This window comes from Thamnophis sirtalis, unplaced genomic scaffold (assembly GCF_051295495.1).
Source record: "Thamnophis sirtalis isolate CommonGarterSnake01/CBP01778 unplaced genomic scaffold, rThaSir2_p1.2 scaffold_1, whole genome shotgun sequence".
In the NCBI taxonomy this organism is placed as follows: Eukaryota; Metazoa; Chordata; class Lepidosauria; order Squamata; family Natricidae; genus Thamnophis; species Thamnophis sirtalis.
In genome coordinates, this window is record NW_028261381.1 from 113,904,771 (window position 1) to 113,920,122 (window position 15,352).

The 15,352-nt window shown below is 41.2% G+C and overlaps 2 protein-coding genes across 4 annotated transcripts in view; one reads left to right on the top strand and one right to left on the bottom strand.

Moving 5' to 3' along the window:
- The window catches only part of RTF1 (RTF1 homolog, Paf1/RNA polymerase II complex component), a 38,950-nt gene extending 35,454 nt beyond the window's left edge, over positions 1-3,496 (bottom strand). The window contains exon 1 of the mRNA XM_087722400.1: positions 3,277-3,496. Within this exon, the coding sequence (XP_087578526.1) occupies positions 3,277-3,354 (78 nt within the window). The 5' untranslated portion in view covers positions 3,355-3,496. The remainder of the gene's footprint in view (positions 1-3,276) is intronic.
- A 130-nt stretch (positions 3,497-3,626) lies between these two features.
- On the top strand, positions 3,627-15,183 carry NDUFAF1 (NADH:ubiquinone oxidoreductase complex assembly factor 1). 3 transcript variants are annotated; one of them, XM_087722449.1, is made up of 5 exons: positions 3,627-4,105; positions 5,166-5,743; positions 7,759-7,944; positions 8,709-8,754; positions 14,620-14,760. In XM_087722449.1, the coding sequence occupies exons 2-4, from the start codon at positions 5,246-5,248 to the stop codon at positions 8,751-8,753; spliced, it is 729 nt and encodes a 242-aa protein (XP_087578575.1). In that variant the 5' UTR covers positions 3,627-4,105; positions 5,166-5,245; the 3' UTR covers position 8,754; positions 14,620-14,760. The 3 variants fall into 3 exon arrangements, with proteins under 3 accessions (XP_087578575.1, XP_087578566.1, XP_087578571.1); XM_087722440.1 differs by having other exon boundaries at positions 3,629-4,105; positions 8,680-8,754; positions 14,620-15,183; XM_087722445.1 differs by lacking the exon at positions 3,627-4,105 and adding an exon at positions 4,168-4,354 and having other exon boundaries at positions 8,680-8,754; positions 14,620-15,183.
- The last annotated feature ends 169 nt before the right edge of the window (positions 15,184-15,352 follow it).

Below are 15,352 nucleotides of genomic sequence, written 5' to 3' on the forward strand. Positions count from 1 at the left end.
AGTAAATTTATACAGCAAAGCAATAATATAAAATTGATACATTGATCCAAGTCTGCTATAGAACTTCATATATTGGTTTCATTTTTTCTTTTGCTAGTGAAAGAAAAATGGGAAAGAGGGTAAGTTTCCACACCCTGCTATTTAAAAAAATCTAGGAGCTATTAATCCAAGAGCGAAACTGCTATGGGTTCAAAATATGTGGATGGATGATTGAATCTTATGAGATCTAAATGGATCAGAATCCATCAAGATTGGAAAATGCTGAAATTCTTTAAATCTGAGAAATATACTCCATCTATTCTATAATATTACCAACAATTTGATATGCTTTATCTTACAGTTTTCATTAACAGCAAAATGCATATACAAATTTATGGAATTTCCAGACTGACAAGGCATTATAGACACTATCATGAAGGAGTGTTGACTCTTGAGAAAGTGTTGGCCATTCTGGTAATGCAGTTACTTGCAAACAGCTTTTTTACAAAGTCTAGTTAATATCTCAAACTATGTCTGATGGAGAGTCTAGTTTCTTTCACCAATTTTAACTTCCTTATATTATCCAATAACATAGCAACAGATCTTCAACAAAAAGAGGAAAGCTGGAACATGAGATTCCTTATAAGTTGGTGGCTACATTGGCTATCCAAATGAGCACATAAAAAACAAAACATAGAATTGTTCATAATTACAATAAATTGAACAGAGATACAAGCTTCCACAGATAACCATTAGCTGGCCTCATGCCACATCATTCCCACAGTACATCTCCCATTCCATACAGCTAACATCCATGAAAAATAGATACAACAGGCATATTCCTGTTGAAGCAAATTCAGCTTATTCCCTGAAAGAAGTGTTGTACGTTAAGAAGAATATTAATATTGAGAATATTTTGTAGCATGCCATAAAATATGTGACACTGTCTTAGTATAAGAAACAATTCTAACTTTCAAGATGAAATGAAACATTAATGGAAACTTGTAATTTGAGCTAAAGAAAGGTAGACATAACACCTCAGGAACATATGACTTTATGTTTCTTATCCTATTCCCTATTTCCTATTTAATATGCTCTGCAAAAAACTGTTTTTTGTATGCTCAGCTTCTCCACTATAAAGTTCCTTTTCTTGACAGAAAGCTAAGGAGTCGAAATTTAGAAAAGTTCATCAGTAACTATTTCTCTATCGCCGATTTTTCGAATTTAGTATACATCAGGTATGTTAAGATTGCACTGCTATCTTCTGCAGTCTATACAGCCATACGGATGCCAACTAGTAGTGATAAGAGTATGTTAAATTTAGAAGACCCTAGACTCAGGAAAACTGTTTTAGGAGGAGACAGAGAAGATATTAGGCACTTTTCACAATCAGATCTGCTTTCTTTGTTGAATAGGTATTACTGTCCAAAACTTATAGACTTCAGGAGTGGCAATCAAACCCTGCTTTTCAACCCAAGAGTAATACAAAACATCATTTCTTTGCTGATTATCATGATTTCCACCCATCCCTGATATTAGGAGGAAACTCTATTGGGATAAAATAGGTTATCCCTATCGTGAAACCCATTGTGCTTCTCTTTCCAATCATCTGTATTCCTTCTTAGATTTTATGAGCCTTGGATGGTGTCAAAATAAAAAGGGAAATAATTTGATAGCACTGGTACAGCCAAGGAAGACTTAAGCCAGTCTCTCTCAGAGTCTGGAGATGAAATGACAGTAATGTCATGGGAACTCAGAACAAAAAAATTTGGCATGTTTGTACTATGGTTACATACAAGTGAAGACATGGACAAAAACTGATCCTCCTATCCAAAATGTATATTATCATTTATTGATTTTGGCCTAGTTTCTATAATAGTTGCTCACTGTTCTATGATTATATGCTTTTCATACATAAAGATCAACTCAGAAGAATATGCATATTAATGGAGAGGAACCAAAGCAGTCTTCCATAAGAAATTCTGTTTGAGATGCAACGACAGGAGTTTAGAATCCTTTCACACGGTCAAAGAATGATAGATTATGTTACCCACACTGGTGCCTTATTGAAAAAGGCAAGCTTAGAGACAAAATTAACCTCAGCATATAAAACTTCAGCAACAATGAGTGCACTGTAAAATAATTACATGAGGGGAACCTTCTTTGCATCATAAAATAATCTACATGAGGGGAACCTTCTTTGCTACAAACAGAAAGATCGTCCCTCAACTCTATAAATGTTGCAGAGACATTGAGAAACAGGGTAAATTCAAGCTTGCAAATCAAGAGATGGGTCCAAATCAAGAGATGGGTCCAATTCTCAAAAAGGAGAATTTTAAAATAAAAACAATAAATGATAATATACATTTAGGATCAGTTTTTGCTCATGTCTCCACTTGTATGTAACCATAGTACAAACATGCCCACTATTTTTTTTTGTTCTGAATTCCCATGACATTACTGTCATTTTATCTCCAGACTATGAGAGAGACTGGCTTAAGTCTTCCTTGGCTGTACCAGTGCTATCAAATTATTTCCCTATTTATTTTTACACCATCCAAGGCTCATAAAATCTGAGGAGGAATACAAATGATTGGAAAGAGAAGCACAATGGGTTTCGCAATAGGGATAACATATTTTACCCCAGTAGAGTTTCCTCCTAATATCAGGGGTGGGTGGAAATCATGATAATCAGCAAAGAAATGATGTTTTGTATTACTCTTGAGTTGAAAAGCAGGGTTTGATTGCCACTCCTTAAGTCTATAATAAAATTTTAAAATAGAGCTTAGGAGGAGAAAGAAGGGCTGCACAGAGAATGTGGTTACAACACTTTCCATCTCCCATCATTCCCACAGCTATCATGGGGATAACTCAAACAGATCTCACCTTCACGGATCTCTCTCTCCAAATCACCACATACTCTGCATCCTGCCACCTGCCAGACTGGATCCTTTTCGCCTAACTCCAAGCTCTTATTCGTCTCCGCTGCCTCGACACCCCCGCGTTTTAAAAGCCCTACAATTTTTACTCCCATCCCCTGAACCACGTTTGTGGCCAGAGTCCTCTCTCCGAGATCCCGATATATAGAGAGGTAAAACCACACACTCTCCCCTCTATCAGGAGGCGCACGACTTCCCCTCCGCGCTAGCCCGGGCAGAGAAGGAGAGAGAGACGAAAGCCGTTTGGATGCGAGCGGGAGTTGGTACCACTACAGCACCCATCCGAGGCGATCTAGGCAAAAGCGAGGATGGAGCCCCGGGCCCAGTTCGGCGGCGATAGTCGCGCCACAAATCTCACCTGGTCCAGGTTCTCCTCGCTGCCGCTGTCCTCGGTGTCTGAGTCAATGAGGACCCGGCCTTTCCGCTTCTTCACCATGGCGGAGCTGGCGCCGCCGCTCCCGTCCCCTCCTCACAGCGGGCCCAGCGGACGGTGTGCGGCACTTCCAGCGACAGGCCTTTGCCAAAGCCTGGGAGCCGCTCGCCCGCCCGCCAGCCAGCCAACCCGGGACACAAAGGGCACCGAGCATGCGCCATGCGACGCGTCGGATGTAGGCGTGGCCGGCGTAGAAAGCGCTACTGGCCGTTAGGCCCCTGAGTCGAGGGGGGGGCGGAGTTAAGGGCGTTCCCCAGTCAGTTGGGGTGGAGGGAGATGTGCTGTAATCCCAAAGGAGCCGTCGTTGGGGGCAGAGGCCAATGGTGGGGTGGTTCCCTTAGATGGGTGCATGCCGTTCTTTTTCTTTTTGGGAACCAGTGACAGCTTAAGATCCCATTTCACAGGCGGTATAAAAGCTTGGCCAGGCCCGGCGTTGTAGGAAGAGGGCCCGATGGGATTTTATGGAAGCCCCTTGTAGTCCTGTTGCCGTTTACGTCAGTTATCTTCGACCAGGCTAAAAAAACAACCAGTAAACGAAACATCTCTCTTTCTCCCCCTTCTAAAAAGCGTTAAAAGCTACAGGTTTTCTAGTCCGGGGAGGAAAATGTCCGTGCCCTGCAGCCCTGATTTACGCGAGATAAACGGAACGGAACCTTCGTTATATAGGCTGTCGTTCCTTTGAGGAGCCCGGACGACTTTCAGCGTTGGACTCGCCTGCGTAGAACTCGGGCCAAAAGATGGTGGCGAATACAAGGTGAGCGAAGGGGATCCTCTTTGTAAAGGTTAATTCCCGGTTGAACCATAGTACCCATCATCCCCAGGCTGCATTGATAGAACGTACCCACACATTGTCTGGGAAAGATCATAATCTACTATATTGGGAATGAGAATTAAGTGAAACTATTGGTTGCAAGTTAGGGGTGAATTTATTACTTCTTTAAGGAAACAGAAAGCCAAGGCGACGGAGAAGGATAGAAACGGAGCGAACTGAGTGCATTGCCCGGTGGGTTTACTGGTTTATAGCTATCTAATTTTTCCTATGTTCCTTAAGAATGAATAAACGTTGAAAAATTATTTCAGGCTAAGGCAAAAAAGCTCTTCTCAGAGTTTCTGAGAGAAGAGAAACTTCTCAGGTTTGTCTCTCAGCAACCATGGAAACTCTCTTGAATCAGAGGCCCTAATTCTACAATAGATGAAAGGTTTTTTAAAAGGCACACCAAGATTCAGTCAATCTTAGGTGATGCCTCAGAAAGCCAAGCAGAATTTGACCTGGTTGATAGTTGGATGGGGGACCTGCAGAAAATCCCAGGATTGCAGACTAGGCTGCAAAACCAAATGTATGGAAGAAGGCAGTGGCAAACTTTCATGTGGTGGCCCTGACCATATAGTCACCAAAACTGATCCTGACTCAAAAAAGACTTTACGGAGTAAACAGGTGCTTGATGAATGCTTGTTTAAATAACTAGTATTTTCCAGATTGTGTTCTCATTGTTGAGTTTATGTGTGCAGTTCTATTAAAACACAAATAGGGAATCGTGCTCTAATTACATATTTATTTTCTTTCAGTTTCTTTTGCAGTATAGATATCCCAAATGAAAAGGCTGACATTTCTTTGTTTTAAGAATATTGTGCATATTTAGTGTAACACATACATACATACGTACATATATACATATATATGAGGAGGAGAATTTACTGTTTTTTTCTTCAGTGGATCTGGGTGGATCCTCCATGTTAAATCTTAGTATATTTTAGGAAGTAAATGAAACTAAAAACTTTATTTTTAAAATGTTTTTTTATTTGTATTATAACAGGTAAAGGTAAACTGCATTAACCAGAAATAGATACCAGTATCTTTGTTTGGATAAGGGAAGCGGCTCATCAATATTCATTTATGGCTTCATTTCTCAAAACGCTGGATTTTCTCTCTTTGATAAACAAACAGTACTGCCAAAGTAGCTTGTGTAGGACTCTTGCAAATGGTCACCATGCAAGGTGGTACAGTGGCTATCAGAGACCTGGAACATCTATTGAGAAAATTTCACCACGGAAGACAATTGATAACTTTAAGAAAGTAATGGAAGAACTCAAAACACAATGTGGGCTTGTAAAGAAAGAGGCAATTGATTTTATGAAAGATTTTGATCAAAAACCAGTACAAGATTTTATATTGAACCAGACAAAAGTGGTATGGGAATTTCGTAGTGAAGAAGATATAAATAAATGGGTGCTTGGTTCTGACACAGCGATTGGAGGGAAAAGTGAAATTTCTATAAAGCTGGATAAGAATAAACAGTATGCTAGCGTGTCTGGGAACCTCAATACTACTGTACCTCATGACGGAGTGACAAAATATAGTGGATATTGTGCCATGATATCAAAACCAGAAATGGTGAGTACAATCATACTTAAGAGTGTTTTAGTCTTTAAGACAAAACTGACTTTCATTTCAAAAACTTCAAAATTCTCTTCTAAAAAAAATGGATTTCCATTTTAATACTATTTTTTCAAAGTGGAGAATAATAGTAATGCTGCATTCTTAAATATATTGGGCTGTAGTTTTCTGCTATGAACGCCTACTCCTGTTGGAGTGGCATTCAACAGCATAGCAGTCAAGAGATAATCTGTACTTATAACCTGAAGAGCTGTGAAATTATTAAAATGGGATTTGGGGTATTACAGGGATTGCAGGAGAGAAGAGAGGGTAGAAAAGATCTGCAGGATAAGCATGCTTAACTCAATGCAATTTTAGCCACTAATTTGGAATTAAAATAAACCTATATGGATCATGGTATTATGTTCTACAGACTTGTAAAGTGGATCCTTGACTCGCAAATAATAAATTACAAATTGCTCCATTAACCTCAGAATACGCTCAGATTACTCCCTTGTTTAATAACACAAACTGTTTTAACAGCTGATGATTTAGCTGGAAAAAATTTGCCACATTCCCTATTTAAGTGTCCTTGTGTATGCTAAGACAGTGAAATTGTCTTACCATTTAAATATTTAAAATAAAAAGTCCTGTTATAAATGTTATAACATGCTTTTTGTTAGATCTTTATTATCTCAGGCTAAGATTCTCATAATGGCTAAATCATAATTGCATTAAATTAATTTTATTTTTGCTCCACAAGCATGTCAAAAGCCATTGTTGCTTTATTGTAATGTAATTAACTTTGAGTTGTGAACCCATTCAAACAATTTTTTATTTTTGTACAAATCTAGCCAATTACATTAATTAGGTGTAATTGAATGATGTGGTTTAAAATAAAGTGCAGTCAGCCATTACGTTCAGAATTTAAATCTCAAAGTTTAAAAAATTGTTAGTTATAATTTTCCACAAAATGCAGAATTTTTTGCCAAACCTGTTCTTTTGTAATATAGAATGAGATTTGCTGTTCAATCATGTCAGTGGTTGCTCAAAAATAGAACTGCTGCATTTAATGGAGCCTAATCTTAAATAAATTAGCTGATGCCAGTAAGTAGTTGACTTCAACGATCTTGAAACACTAAAGAATAGTAGTAATCAACAGAGACTGCCAAGTATCCCAAGGACTTGAACAAAAGCAAGTTTTAAAAATTCCCGTAAGAAAGCCACAGCAGTGCACTTCCCCATTGTTGCCAAGAAAAAACTTACAAATATGCCCAAATAGTCACCAGGATTCAGGTTTGTCTTGAGTGAAATTTTGCCTTTATTTGTAATGTTAAGGAACAGTTCATTGAGCAGCATACATTTTAAAGTTTTTCCCCAAATGTTTTATCATGTTTTTAAAGCCCACTTCATAGCCATTTTATCTGCATTGGGGGTGTGCAGATTATTTGCACTATCAGTGATACTGATTAATAAGCAATTGACACGGCTTGTAAAATTAGACTCGGTTATCATCTGTTGTGAAGTAGTGGTACAGTGTAACATGTCACACTTTGCTGTAGATGTTGTTTGGGGAACAGATGTCTCTAGAATTTTTCTGTCTGCTGCACTTAAGGTTGCATTCTGTTACCCTCAAATGTCAGGCATATTGATCTAAGTGTGTGGAAATTGGCACTGTAACAATTTTACTAGCCTGCAAATTTGGATAGTTTCTAGTATCTTATCCAAGAATAATTGAAGAAAGTTTTCTCAAAGAAGGTGGGGTTGATACAAATCGTGTTAGTGCAGTGGAGTTTGTGTGTGTGGTTCTGTTCAGTTGCTTATTACATGATAAATTTCTGATAAAAAAGTATTGTTATGACCGAATCCACTTGTCATGACCGCTATGTGAAAAGGATAGAGCACATTAATAGAACAAAAGACCACCTCAGCGATGAACAGAATAATATTAAGAAAGCCGCATATAAAGAAGGGAAATTTGCCAACTATAATAATTGGTGAAATACTAAAAGTAATATTATATATTTTGGCAGCTTGCTTTTAATCGGACAAAGGTACATGACTGGTCAAATTTTAATAGTCTATGTCTGCGTGTCCGTGGTGATGGTAGACCGTGGATGTTAAACATCAATCCAAACAAATTCGACCCTACTTCAGTGAAGGATTCTTATAACTACTTCATATTCCCCCGAGGGGGGCCATATTGGGAGGAAATTGAGGTAACAATTATATTTTTTTTATACTATTATAGGAAGTATGGATTCCGATATTTTAAAAAATAGGCAATGTTTGAATTTAAATTTTTGAAACATGAAAAAAGGATTATTTTCTTATGTTATTTTCCCCCTAACTTGGATTTTTTGTAAGAGTTTGAGAATGGCAAGTTGCTCCTTACCCATGGAGTTCCATTACTCCAGTTGCTGTAATACTTTTGGACTGAAAATATTTTTCTTTATTAAGAAAAGTAGCATGCAATTGCCTATGCAGCTATAGTCAATTGAGACAATTTACTATATAAAAAATAGTGAAGAAAGTGAGAATTGATTATATCAGGAGAAACTTTAAAAATGGCTTAAATACTATAGATGGATTACTTTAAGAAATGTGTGTGGTAAGTCAAGAAAAGAAGGGATGTTAATGAATGTATATTGAATAGAAATGTCAGTGTTCATTAATATATATATATATATATATATATATATATATATATATATATATATATATATGTGTGTGTGTGTGTGTGTGTGTGTGTGTGTGTGTGTGTGTGTATGTATGTATGTATGTATGTATGTATGTATGTATATGTATATGTATATGTATATGTATATATATATATATATGTAAAGTTGTGGTTTTGTCAAACAAAAACAATGTATGAAATAAAAATGAATGTATTGAAAGAAATATTCAAATGCTCACATTTTTTCAGCTGATCTGTAAATTCTTTATAACAGGTTCCATTTTCTAAATTCTTTTTTACAAGCCATGGGAGAATCCAGGATGGCCAGTATGCAATCTGGCCAGATAGGGTAAGTGGTTTGTAAACTTACTATTTGAAAATGCACATCTAAGATCTGTGATCAAAGTTCTTAATTATTTTATTCACTAAATTTGATTTATATCCTGCCTTTTTGCACTGGTAGGGATATCAAGGTAGCTAACCAAACTAGATTAACTAGACTAAACTAACTAAAATTAAAAAGCAGTGTTAAAAACTGAATAAAATAATATATATGAATGATTATACTCACTCTTATCAATTCCAGGAAGATTATCCACTTGGGAAAGAAATGTTTGTTTATGTATTTCCTAAAGTTTCAGGAGGGTGTATTCTACCCAATATTTTGTTGTCTGGAAATGTAATAAGCACTTTCTCTTCATCCACCTCATTACAAAAAACACAAGAGTATATTATCCAGGAATAATCTATTTGATACCTTTCTCCAGTTTGATGAGAAATCAGAATTTGAGATGACTTCTCAAGTCAGCTGTGCAGATTATATCGGTCAGACCACACTTAACTAGCTTGTTAATCAACATCATGAGGATTTTTATCGTATATTTTGCTGAAGCCAACGTATCTTATGTCTGTAGCATTCCCATTAAGAAAGTTTCTTAAATCAAAGAACAAAGTAAGTTAGACCAGGTTGGTTCTTGACAACTTCATCTAATTTAGTAAGTACAAAAGTTCTTACAAATGAAATTATCACTTTCTCCATAGTGAGGGGGGAGGAGTATCCAGAATGAGTTGACCTTGTCCTCTCATGATTGGATGAGTCAGATAAGCTCTTTGGGCAACGCCCCCTGGCCAGCAGATATTCCCCATATTTGACTCATTCACTCACTAGATAGGTTGCACCACTCTGGACCTTCAGTAATTTACAAAGGATTAAGGAAAATAAACTTAGACCTGGCGAATCCTGCCTCCCTACATTGCGCACAGCCTCCTCCTGCAAGGACTGGACTGCCACAAGTCCCCTTGGGGTGGCATGCTGCCCTGGCCACTGAGTGAGACGGAGTCACTCAGTGAGGACCTTTGCCGGGCAAGCAGGAGGACAGGGCACATGCTTCCTAGAGGCAAGCCCTTGCCGCAGAAGCTTCTCAGGAACAGGAGCGCTCCTCCGCTCCCCTCGGGTTGAGCCATGAACCAGCCACGAACCATCCAAAATGCCCTGGAAAGCCTGCGCTGGCAGCTATCACCAGTGAGAGCCAGAGAGGCTCAGAAAGAGCTGCAGGAGGCAGGGGGAGGCGAGAGAGAGAGCCTCCAGCAGCAGTTGCATGGCAGCCTGCAAAGGCACAAGCCATTTCCATGTGCTCCAGCAAAGAGGAGCCTTTTGAATTTGGAGCCGGGGCCCATCTTGAAACCACATGGTCCAAGATGGCGGCCCCCAGCAGCTCAGAGGATGCCAGCAGGAGCCCAGCTCTCAGCCCTCCAGCAACAATCATCACTGGAGGCTCTGAGGAGCCCTTAAATAGGTGAGAAACCATCGCAGAGGCATTAGCCAAGGGCGGGGGAGGCAGCAAAGGGCCAAAAGGAGGCTTATCAAGGAGGTTAAAGAGGCAGACGGTGGATCAATCCCTCCCCCTCCAACGAAATGCACAGGTACAGAATACCTTGCTCCACAGTAGTAACTATGAAGGGGATCTTGGAGTCCTAGTGGACCACTCTTTAAATATGAGCCGGCAGTGTGCCTTGGAGGATAGTTAGGCTGCCTCTTCTCTGTGGCAACCCCTGAGATATTGGAACACTGCTATCATGTCTCCCCTAGTCCTTCCTTTCAGTAAACTAGACCTACCCAGTTCCTGCAACCGTTCTTCATAGGCTTTAGCCTCCAGTCCCCTGAGCCCCTCTGTTGCTTTTCTCTGCACTCTTCCTAGAGTCTCCACATCCTTTCTACATCATGGTGACCAAACTAAATGCAGAATTCCAAGTGTGGCCTTACCAAGGCCTTATAAAGTGGGACTAACACTTCACGGGAGCTTGATTCTATTCCTCTGTTTATGCAGCCTAAAACTGTGTTGGTCTTTCTGGCAGCTGCTGCACACTGCCGGCTCATATTTAAAGAGTGGTCCACTAGGACTCCAAGATCCCCTTCATAGTTACTACTGTGGAGCAATGTATTCTGTATCTGTGCATTTTGTTTTCATTGCCTAAAGGTAATGAACCTTACTTCATTGAATCTCATTTTCTTAGACAGTGCCCAATGTTCAAGTGTATCAAGATCCTTCTGTACCTTTAGCCTGTATTCTGGAGTGTTGGCTATTCCTGCCAGCTTGGGGTCATCTGCAAATCTGATGAGTCCCTCCACCAATCAGCATTTAACAAACAGAGAGCTAACAGTGATTCTGGCTCCTTCTTATGACCGCTTGAGATAACAGCAGTATTTAAAGAAACAGCACTACTATCATGACATATATAGTGTTCACCCAACTGTTAACTTACATACCTAACACCCTCATCCAAATCACTGATGAAGATGTTGAAGAGCATTGGGCCCAACACAGAGCCTTGGGGTACTCCACTGCATTCTTCCCTCCATGAAGAGGCAGTTCCATTGAGGAGTACAGGTGTGTGCGGTTGGTCAGCCAGTTACAAATCCATCTGGTGGTGATGCTGTTTAACCCACATTGTTCTACTTTATCTAGTAGTAGGTTATGGTCTACCTTATCAGGACTTGCTGAAGTCCAAGTAAACTACATCGATGGCATTCCTATGGTCCACTAGTGTTGTCACTGTATCTAAGAGGGCAATATGGCTGGTCTGGCATGACCTGTTTTTGACAAACCCATGTTGGCTTTGGGCTCTTGATCTGTTTTCTCCCTTTCTGAAGAGGTGAACCACATCAGCAATCCTATAGTAGTTCTCCGGTACTCCAGGATCTCTGAAAGATATAGTTTGGAGATCTCGTCTGCCAGTTCCTTCAGATCCCTGGGGTGTAACCCATCCGGTCCTGGGAATTGGACTTTGGCTAGGGTAGACAGGTACTCACTTACCATTTCTTCCCTATCTCATCTTGGGTTCCTAATCTGATTTTTGGGGTGCTGTTCTTGATAGATTGGACTGTTTTATTCCTTTGGGTAAAGACAGATGCCAAACATGAGTTAAATAGTTCTGCTTTACCCCTGCTGCTTGTCACCTTCTGGCCACTTTCTCCCAGCAAGGGACCAATCGTTTCCTTAATCTTCTTGGTCTTAACAGGTGTGAAGGTGCCCCCTTTTGTATTTTATTATTGTTATTGTTGTTGTTATTGTTATCATTATCATTATTATTATTTTACTTTTGCAGCCTTTCTTTATTGTGAGCCTTAGCTTCCCTCACTTCATCTTTACACGCACTCTAGTGGCTGACCATTGAACTCTGTCTAGGTTTACATTCAGAATATCTCTGCGCTAATCCTAGCCATAGAATCATAGCACCCTTATGGCCGGGGAAAAAGGGTCAGACAGGCCAGTCCCCATGCCAGAACCCACCACAGACTCGGAATGGGATGTCCGACTATGAGAAATCGCAGAAGCACCTCAGATAGCCTATGATAGACAGCATTCGCTGAGGGCAGAACATATAGCAGGGGTGGAGAACATCAGAGTCGACGGGCTCAGCAGGACTGAGGTGGACAATTTGGAGCGGAAGCTGCAGCCAGCAATCTTCAAGGAGCTGGCGGAGTGCTTTGGACGGCCAGAGGTCGACTTATTCGGCACGCCCCTCAACACTCAGCTCCCGAGGTTCTTCTCCAGGTACCAGACATGGGGGGCAGAAAGGGCCTGGAGCCCCTGGCCCAGGGGTCGTCGGTATGCCTTTCAGCCCTTACCCCTGATCCCCAGGGTCATATGGAAAATCCTTCGGGAGGGGGCGGAAGGGGTTCTGTTGGCGCCTCACTGGCCCCGGAGGCCGTGGTTTGCAGATCTCCAGTCGCTTTCCAGGGATAGGCCCTGGAGAATCCCCCAGGAGGGAATATCCCTTAACCAGGGGTCGCTGGAGCACCCAGGCCTTCAATGGCTCCAGCTGACCGCTTAGCTCTTGAGCGGAGCATCCTGGGGAAAGACCTCTTCTCCCCCAGGGTGATGCAGACTATCCAGACTGCCCACACACCCTCCACAGAGCGCATCTATGGCTCCATGTGGCGGGCCTTTGCCTCATGTTGTAACTCCCTGGGGTACAATCCTATCCAGGCCTCAGTGCCTCAGATTATGGACTTCCTCCAGGCAGGCCGGGACAGAGGGTTAGCTCCTAACACGATTAGGAGACAGGTTTCAGCCATCTCGTCAGTTCTCCTGCGGGCAGGAATCAAAGCTTGACTCACCATCCTATGGTCAGGCAATTCCTCAAGGGGGCTTCCAACCCCAAACCGCACACGGTATTCAGGTACTCTTCCTGGGATTTACACAGGGTAGGGGATGCTCCAACAGGCGCTCCATTTGAGCCTTTACGAACAGTTTCCCTTAAGATCCTGACTCTTACGGTGGCCGTTCTGGTGGCCATCACCTCCGCCAGGCGGATATCCGAACTGCAAGCTCTGTCCACCATGGAGGATCTCTGCGTCTTCCACCAAGACAGGGTGGGGTCACGACTGGATCCGTCCTTCATCCCCAAGGTGGGCCCCTGCTTCCATCGAGCCCAGGAACTGATTTGCCCAACTCCTGCCCAGACCCCTCCCACCCGTTGGAAAAGAAGTGGCACACTCTGGGCATAAGGAGGGTTCTGAGGTTTTACCTCAGGAGAACCAGGCCAAACAGGAAATCCAAAGTTTTGTCTCCTTCCAACCAGGTCCTGGGTAACGAGGTGACTTCCACCACCATAGATAGGTGGTTGTGAACCTGCATCGCCACTGCATACCAATCGCAGGGCTTACAGACATCAATCATCACAGCTCACTCCACGCGGACATCCATGGCCTGAGTCACACAGACATCCCTGGCCGAAATCTGCAGGGCAGTCACGTGGGCTTTCCCCTCTCCCTTTGCTAGGAACTATAAACTGGACTCTTTTGCCTTGGCAGAAGCCTCTTTGGCCGCAGGGTGTTGCAGGCGGTTCACAGGGCGGGGCCCACGCCTCAACTGGCATGATGGGGGGACATGGCGCCTCAGGGGTCTCCCTCCCTAAGGACGTGCAGGCTTTGGTACATCCCATTCTGGATACTCCTCCCCCCTCACTATGGAGAAAGGGCGTTAGTACTTACCTGATATGCCTCTTCTCGTAGTGGGGGGATGCCTCTTCTCATAGTGGGGGGAGGAGTATCCAGTCCCTCCCTGACTATATTTGTACGACTAAGTGTTATGTTCATTGTTTTATGAAGTTATATAAATATTGTTGTTGAAGACGATAAAAGCTAAGAACTGAATTAAGAGTCTGGAGTGAATGGTACGAGTTGGATAGAGCTCTTCGTCAAATATGGGGAATATCTGCTGGCCAGAGGGCGTTGCCCAAAGAGCTTATCTGACTCATCCAATCATGAGAGGACAAGGTCAACCCATTCTGGATACTCCTCCCCCCACTATGAGAAGAGGCGTATCAGGTAAGTACCAACGCCCTTTGTCTGGAATATTCCCAGGTGTCAGACTGTTTGAACTACAGTTCAAAAGCTAGATCTTCTCTTTTCCCATTTTGCGAGGGACATTTGCTTCCTTCTGATCATTTGGCACTTTATTAGTTCTCCATAATTTATTAAATATGATATATATCAAGCATAGCATGTATCAGACAGTCAGATAGTCCCTTCATTACCCTAATATGAAATTAAGCTGGCTCTAAATATTGAAACACTTCTAAAGTGTCATCTTGTTTATGACTAAATTGTTGTATCAATTTAGGCTTAATAGACATGAGATAAATAAATACTGCATGACTTTAGCAATATTTTTGTGAGAATAATACAAAGTGGTTTTTTTTTTAACAGATCAGCACTTTGGGACTTACTCTGGCTGATAAAGTAGATGGTCCATTCCAGCTGGATATAGACTTCATTGGATTGTACAGTGACCAATCACATACAGAAACATTTGCCTATGAACTCTATGAAAAAAATTTCAAGAAATAGAACAAATGGAGGACAATTGTTCCTTTCAGTTTAGAATATTTCTGCAATTGCATGTCATTCAGTAGTAAGCTACAGTTGAATAGTGGACTTATCGGTTGAATATAAGCTACACAATTCATTATGGAAAAACAACAAAAATCATAGTAAAATAAGGACTATGATAGTGCCATCCAGCATGCAGTCATTTAGCCACCACCTGGATTTAAATAGTGATGGGAAATAAAACTAATGTGGGCATGCTCCCCAACCCCCAATTAACAAAGAACATTGGTATAAGAAACAGAACTGAGCTTATCCTACTTTTAACATGCAGTTTTCTGAGTTACATTGATTAAAAGAAAATTGCTGAATTCCTCTTAACTGAAGAAATGAATTGTTATGAATATCAAAATGTTGTACATAATAAATTGATTGTGATCCTAACTATACTGTTAGTTGTTTTTGATGTCTAACGACCTATCCCTAACCTATTTTAGATCTTCCAAAATTGTATCCATTGCCACTAAGTCCATCCACCTTGCTGTTCATCATTTTCCTATCTTCCACTTTTTCTAGCATTAGGGCTTTTTACAGAAAGCTAGATTTTTAGACA

Bases quoted from the DNA above. Each gene is read 5' to 3' on its own strand.
- NDUFAF1 (XM_087722440.1), top strand. From the start codon at position 5,246: ATGGCTTCATTTCTCAAAACGCTGGATTTTCTCTCTTTGATAAACAAA. The intron at 5,744-7,758 runs GTGAGTACAATC...ATATTTTGGCAG, and splicing joins TGATATCAAAACCAGAAATG to CTTGCTTTTAATCGGACAAA. The intron at 8,755-14,619 runs GTAAGTGGTTTG...TTTTTTTAACAG, and splicing joins ATGCAATCTGGCCAGATAGG to ATCAGCACTTTGGGACTTAC.